The 7,055-nt window shown below is 45.3% G+C and overlaps 1 protein-coding gene across 5 annotated transcripts in view; it reads right to left on the bottom strand.

Moving 5' to 3' along the window:
* Positions 1–7,055, bottom strand: part of Med12 (mediator complex subunit 12) — a 23,106-nt gene that overhangs the window by 15,670 nt on the left and 381 nt on the right. For all 5 annotated transcript variants that reach the window (XR_004117303.1, XR_004117300.1, XR_004117302.1 and 2 more), the window contains exons 2-16: positions 6,744–6,848; positions 6,383–6,574; positions 6,095–6,254; positions 5,461–5,642; positions 5,190–5,300; positions 4,823–5,077; positions 4,169–4,315; positions 3,796–3,895; positions 3,546–3,682; positions 3,185–3,316; positions 2,110–2,236; positions 1,229–1,458; positions 766–846; positions 481–651; positions 132–276 (exon numbers count right to left, since the gene is read on the bottom strand). Coding sequence is in view for 2 of the 5 variants with exons in the window: in XM_031365743.1 (XP_031221603.1) it covers positions 132–276; positions 481–651; positions 766–846; positions 1,229–1,458; positions 2,110–2,236; positions 3,185–3,316; positions 3,546–3,682; positions 3,796–3,895; positions 4,169–4,315; positions 4,823–5,077; positions 5,190–5,300; positions 5,461–5,642; positions 6,095–6,254; positions 6,383–6,574; positions 6,744–6,848 (2,275 nt within the window). In the remaining 3 variants the exon portion in view is untranslated. The remainder of the gene's footprint in view (positions 1–131; positions 277–480; positions 652–765; positions 847–1,228; positions 1,459–2,109; positions 2,237–3,184; positions 3,317–3,545; positions 3,683–3,795; positions 3,896–4,168; positions 4,316–4,822; positions 5,078–5,189; positions 5,301–5,460; positions 5,643–6,094; positions 6,255–6,382; positions 6,575–6,743; positions 6,849–7,055) is intronic.

The raw sequence follows: 7,055 nt of genomic DNA, 5'->3' as shown, positions 1-7,055 counted from the left end.
GACTAGAGCTCTCAGGCGACTCCAAGAGACAGGACATTGGGACATGACTGGGGAGTGCCCTACACTGGGCATGGGAAAACTGACTAGGGTATTCTTTAGGGAGGCTTCTGTTTAAGGAGACTGAAACCCACCAGTTTCTGCTGTCCCCTTGCGGTTCAGAACCTTCAGGATATCCTTGGTAATCTTCTTGATGGCATGGCGGGCATCATCTCGCTGCTTCCCCACCCCAAACAGTACGACCAACCGCTGGTTGCACTCATGGCTGCATGACTCCTCCTGCATCCCAGCAGCACCATCAGGCTCCATCAGAAGTCTCCTGCCCTCCTCTTAAGAGCATGCTTTGCATCTCTCAACACGCCCATGTTCAAGCCCCTTCTCAAACAACCACCCCCTTAGGAATGGGTCTAGCCCTTCAGCAAATTCCTTTGATGGAAATCTGGCCTCAAACAGGCCATCACCAATGTTGGAGACCAACAGTACCTGTGGGATTGGAAAGTGTGTGGCATACTGCACATGTCGTGGCTGGTCATACAGAATCCCAAGTGTCCCCTCAATCTTCTCTTTGGCTGGGGGTTTCACTTCCTTTTCGACATCTGGTTTCTCAGGGGATGGGCTTCCCTTCCCCTCACAAGGCATAGTAGGGGAGAACAACTAAGAAGGCGAGAGGGCAAAGCATTCAGGAAAAGCAGGAAACATAAAGGAATTCCAAAAGGAGACACAAGGGGAGAGCCAAGGCACTGGATGCTTCCATGCTCAGGATCTTACTGAGAAATCAGGCTTTTCCATGTCCTCAAAAAGTACACTGGAACTAGGGTCGATGTCCATAGATTCAGAGAGCCCTGGGTCCTGAAGGTATTCAACAAAGCAAGAGCTTTCTTAGTCCTAGGAAGTAGTTCCTCACTGTCCAGGAAAGGTCATGGAGAATTGGATCAAGGAGGCATAAGGAAAGCACGAGTTCTGGATTCAAACCTTGTCCAGTTACTTAACCAGTAAGTAAGTAAAGCTTCAGTTTCCATCAGCTTTAAATGGAAGGCAAAAATACCTCACAGACCTTATGTGAAGACCAAGTGAAAAACTGACATGAGAGCACTTTATAAACCACGAAGTGCTGAGAAAATACTATCATTCTTGGGTAAATCTCAGGTAAAGGAGACTCTCAGAGGCTTCTGGAAGCTGTGAAAAATGGGTGTCAAAAGTAATAATTAAGAGCAAGGAAAGGGCCACACACCTCTAGCTTGCTGCTGCTGCTGCCTTCAGCCTCCTTGCGCTCTGTATCATCTGAAGGATCATCAAAGGGAGAAGGAGGCCGAGGACCAGGGGCTCCAAATGCAAGATCCCCCCGAGAAATGAGAGTGCAGGTGTACATATTATGGGAGAAGACATCATGTCGGATCAGTTCACAGAACAGCAGTACCAAGTTAAAGAATTCCACTCTCTCACTCTCACTTCGGGGATCAGCTATAATAGAAGGAATAAGGAAAGATAACTTAGCTGAACACAAAACAGGCACTCTTAGAATACTGGCAGAGACATCCGCTAGGCAATAAGAGGAACAACAACAAAAATCCAGAAACTGCCTAAAGATACAAAGTATGGTTAATAGCACTAGAAAAATGGCTCAGCAGTAAAGAGCAGTTACTGGCCATTCTTCCAGACGGCCTAGGGTGTGAATCCCAGCACCCGGGCGGCTCCCAATTGCCTATAAACTCCAGTTCTGGGGGGATCTAAAACTGTCCACTGGCTTCCAGACATCTACATGGTGCACTGGGATACATGCAGGAAAAATACCCGTAGACAACTTTTTAAGAAAAGGATGGTTGGCTATACTTAATGCTGTCCACCACCACCTCAGAATGACCAGAGCATCTTTGCTGCTGTGCATATAGTAAAAATGCTTTGCTCACATGTTCTTGTGTTGGTTCTTTCCATTTCTCTATCCTATTAAAATTGTGAGACCATAAAGGAGCAGAATTATGCTAAAAGTCATTCTGCACAGAGCCCAACCCAGAAATAGAAATAGACACCAGAAGATCCTTCTTTATGTTTTCTGATGACTTAGCTTGTAACTGAATCTAGGCAGAGTAACTAGAAGGTTATAGACGTGCATACTCAGCATGGGAGCCTGTGTGTCCAGAAACTGCAGGAGGACATCCTGGAAAATGGGTGCACTAGGAGCAGAAAGGGAACCAGAGGCAACGGAGCCCTTCTCATCAGCTGCTTCAGATTCTCCACAGCGCTGCAAGGTGAGAGAACAAACTGAGGAGTGATTTCTTCGCTCTTCAAGACATAACCTTGGCCGGGCCATGGTGGCGCGTGCCTTTGATCCCAGCACTTGGGAGGCAGAGGCAGGCGGATTTCTGAGTTCGAAGCCAGCCTGGTCTACAGAGTGAGTTCCAGGACAGCCAGGGCTACACAGAGAAACCCTGTCTCGAAAAAACAAAAAAACAAAAACAAAACAAAACAAAAGACATAACCTTGGAATCATCACTTGTCTTGCCTTCATCCCATACTTTCCATTTCCTTTGCTACCTCCCAACTACAGCCTTGATCTCCTCTCTAACCAGTTGATCCAACAGCTCTTTTCTATTTGTGCCTTATGTCCTTAACAGATCCTGTAAGTCTACTTTTATTTGTTCATTTGGTCTTGTGAGGCAAGATCTCACTATGTAGCTCTAGCAGGCCTGTTAGTCACTATGAAGACCAAGCTAGTCACACACTCATCAAAATCAGCTTACCTCTGTCTTCCAAGTGAGTGCTAAGATTAAAGTCATGCACCACCATCCCCATCATTTTTAAAAAACTTTTTTGAGACAGAGTCTATGAAGCCCTAACTGTTCTAGAACTCCATAGACCAGGTGGCCTCAACCTCACAGTGATCTGTTTGCCTCAAGCTCCTGGGAGCTGAGATTAAAGGTATGCCCCCTGGCCGTAACGCCTGTTTTCTTTGTAACTTTTGAGACTCTCTCAAAACAGTCCTGGTTGGCTTTGTAACTGTGATCCACCCTTGTCTGCCTTTCAAGTGCTATTACAGAAATGTGCCAAGATAAGAGTTCTCTATCTATTGTTTCTTTCCAATCCCTCAGGTCCAGTCACAATCTCATTACTGCCACAATCACTGCAAGATGTTCAAACCCAATTAGATTCTTTCCTTTGGGCAATTCATTCCCTTTGCTTTGCCTCTCACCTCAGCCTCAATCTCTGCTTGTCTCTTCTCCAGGAGTTTGGCTACTACCATAGCACGATGCCGACCTGAGCGCTTGCAGCTTACAGCCCATTCACACAATAATGATACCACAGCATCATCATCAGAGGAAATCTGTAACCAATGGATTTGACAAGGATAAGAAACGGAAGGCTGGGGACAAAAGAACTAAGTTCTCTTTGTTCAAGATAAGGCCCCAGCTAAACACATCCTGGGCCCAGGAAGCTGGAAGACATCTCTTCAAGAATCTCCTGGTTTCAATGGCATACTATACCTTCACCTTACAGTTAGTTACTGCTTCTCCTGCAATGTTTTTGCTCTTTCTGTTTCTCTTCTTACTCACCTCATGACCATCCTTACTAGGCCCCAATCCAAAGATTCGATTACAAAGGGAGTCAAGAGAGTTACTAAAGTCAGAGCGCTCAAAACTATGGCTATCCAGCACTTCTAAAGTATGGAGCACCCGTCCAATGGTGAAACCTGAGGACAAACAGTAAAGGGGACTTAACTAAAGGCTCAATGAATTCAAAGAGTCTCAGATATCTATGAACCTATCGCTCACCCTTTCTTAGCTTTTGTCCTTTGACACTCACCTGCAGTAGCTTCCTGGCACTTATCAAAAGACCAGCGAACTTCAACTGCTTGTCCACGCTCCTTGATCTGTTGTTCAATCTCTCGTAATTTTGCACGGACCTGCAATTTTAAAAAAAAAAAAAAAAACCTTAAGGAAATACCCAGATATATAAAAATCTAAGAAAAAAGGTAGCCAAGTTGTGTACTACCAAACAAGGTAGTACACGCCTGTAGCACTTGGAAGTCAGAGGCAGAAGGATCACCATTAAGTTTGAGGCCTGCCTGATCCACATAGCAACTTTCAGGCTACTCAGCAAGATTCTGTCTCAAAAACAAAACAGAAACATAAAACACATTCCAGCTTTGAAGTAACAGTGCAGCAGTTAAACTTACCTGCTGAGTAAAGGCACTGTTACCCTCTGGCATGGGCAAGTTGGAAGGAGCAATAGGCAGGTGGTCAAGTGGTGAGCCAGTCTTAATTCGGCTATCAGTCAATGAGTAGTGCCAAACTAGGGCACTAGGGCAACACAGAAGGATAGTCTGCCAGACAAATAGATAAATCAAACCCAGTTAGCACTGCTACCTCTCTAGAATCCCCACTTAAGACCCACTTCCCTTAGGTTTGACATCTCAATTAGGTTTATTATGACTAAGTCCTTGGAGCACGTATCATTCCCGATCCCCGTCTTCCTCCCTTTTTAAAAAAAAAAAAAATATCTTGAGACAAGGTTTCATTTGGCTATGTAAACTTAAGCTGACTTTGAATTCACAATCCTCCTGCCTCTTCTTTCCAAGTCCTGGGACTACAGGCATATACTATCATACCCAGATTCTCACGCACTTTTCTAAAAAGCTTTTTTCTAAAAGCTTTTACTTAGTCCTGGAAGAGAATGTCCAAAGTCTCTAAAAAGGAACATCCTATGACAGAGAAACACTAATTCTTGAACGGGTACTCAGTGCCTGCTCCCACCTCCAAGTTGAACTCACCCCTATTCTCCAGGATGAGCAGTCAATTCTTTATACTTTCTTGGGCCCTTTAGTACCTACCTGAAGGATACAGCTGAGGCCAAAAACCAGGGGACGGTGCTGAGGGCACATAAGCAGGTCACTAAAGGGAGTCGAGGGTGTACTGCTAGTTGGGGGCTGAGGTGCTGGGGTAGTGGGCAGAGAACTTGTTGACTGAGCAGATATGACATGAGATGAATGGCTGCTCACACCGTCCAGCTGGAGAGCCAATCTCCGGGTACAGAAGTAGGCAAGACGGCGGGACAGATAGGCGGACTGAACAAATTCCCCTGAGTACTGGAAAGATATGACCAACAGAGCCCGCTAGTTATCTCCAAAAGACACAGCCCTAAGGTCTAATTCTTACTCAAATCCCTCTAAACAGCCTCTCCCTAGGTCTAGGTCTTACTCGAAGCAGTAGGGGAAGCAGCAATTTAAGCAATTCATCCTCTCCAGGGCGTATTTTCTCAAAACACTCAAGCACCCAAGTCAGGAACTCATGTCTGTCCAGCATTCCATCCTATGGATAGCAGGGAACTATTAGAGGTAAGGCAGATAAAGCAAATGGAAAAATGAAGAGAGCTATACCAGGGGCAAGGTAAAAGGCAAACTCCATTCTATTCCAACAGGACAGGATAAGGTGCAACTCAATGCCATGTACAACATGCCCTTGCTCCTACCTGAAACATGAACAAGGCGAGCTTCTCATTGTAGTCCCACTGCCTGATTGCCATCTCTACATCGTGGGGCAAAGGTCCTATAGTAGAACCACAGCCTCCACTTCCTGCAGGCCCTGGCCGATAGTATTCAGCCATCTTCTGTAGCTGCTCCCATAAGTACTTTGTGATGATTTGAGTCCATTCTAAAGAAAACATGGAAAGGGAACTATATGATAATATTCTTAGGCTTAGAATACTTTATCCCCTACCTCCACCCACAATCCCCAGAGTTCTGAGCTCTATTCATCTTCTTAGCCTGCAGACAAATGCCACCTCCTTAAAGCAAGTAGTCATTACGTCCACTGAAGTCTCAAAGAACCTTCTGTCTACTCTTTTGGCGTTTACCACTTTCTATATTTAATTTTGCTACATATGCCTTAGCATCTTCACTAAGATCGAAAGAGCAGAAATTATATGCTGGTCATCTTTACAGCCCAGTACCTGAACACAGCAGATACTCAAATTACTCCACACTTACCAATTTCGTGAATATAAGATTCATGCAGAAGCAGGGAATAGACTAGGAAGATTTATTCTAAGGCTCCATCACTCCTTGAAGCCATCAGTGGTACACCAGGTATCCAGAGTTACTTACCAGTGAAGGGGTCAGCAGTATTTTTCTTCTTAACCTTAGTCTCAGACATTGCTGCATAGTAGGCACAGGTCATCTTAATGAGCCAGGCAGCTCGCATCACAGGCACTGTGTATTTGGCCAAGTACCCAAATACTTCTTCTTTTTTACTGAAAATGGGGACCTGGATGGACATCACAAACAGTAAAGTCTCTAATTAACCCAGGGAGCTGACACCACAGAGCTTCATCTCAGAATATAGGTAGACACATTCCCCACCTTGACCTTAAGAACAGGAAAACAGTACCTTACCTTTTTGGCTAGGTGTGTGAGTGGTTTGGTGCCAGCCAGGTCAGTGAACCAAGTGTTAATAGCACTCTGAGATCTTGCAGTCACCAGCCAGAAGTTGTCCTTCTGGTTCATTAGGGACTTCCTGCGACCAGTGTCAGAGAGAGTATTACACCTTAACTTCTCTGCGATGATGCTGCTGAAGTTGGAACTGATCTAAAGGGAGAAAAGTATACCTCAGGGTAGTTAAGATGTGAAAATGCCAATGTGGTAGCTCTGAGTTATAAACTGCCATTTAGGTTATTCCTTTCAGTTTGCCCATCCCAGAGCTTTTGCTCCTCAGATTCTTCCAGCCTTTTCCTTCAGCCTGGCAGGGTTGTCTCACCTTGGCAGGATTGAAGTTGACGTTCTTGGCACTGCCATGTTCATCCCCAGAGACAGCAGGCTGGTTATTGAAACCTTGTTTTACATTCAAAGCCGTCAGTTCATCCTGAGGCAGAAAAACAGCATTTTAGCTCACCCTCATTCGCCTTATAGAAGAGGTTGTAAGAGAGGGCAGAAGATAAGGTAACAAGGGAGAAAGGGAGGAGGAGGAGGATTCTGACTAGAAGAGGTTATTTAAAGCCCAGCCCTTATGTTCACTTGGACCCCACCCTCACCCCCACAGTCCATGAGATTCCCACATCCCCCAGAGCGA

The sequence above is a fragment of the Mastomys coucha genome, chromosome X, assembly GCF_008632895.1.
Source record: "Mastomys coucha isolate ucsf_1 chromosome X, UCSF_Mcou_1, whole genome shotgun sequence".
Lineage (NCBI taxonomy): Eukaryota > Metazoa > Chordata > Mammalia > Rodentia > Muridae > Mastomys > Mastomys coucha.
Note: the sequence above shows the minus strand (reverse complement) of the source record. Positions and strands in the feature narration are given on the sequence as shown.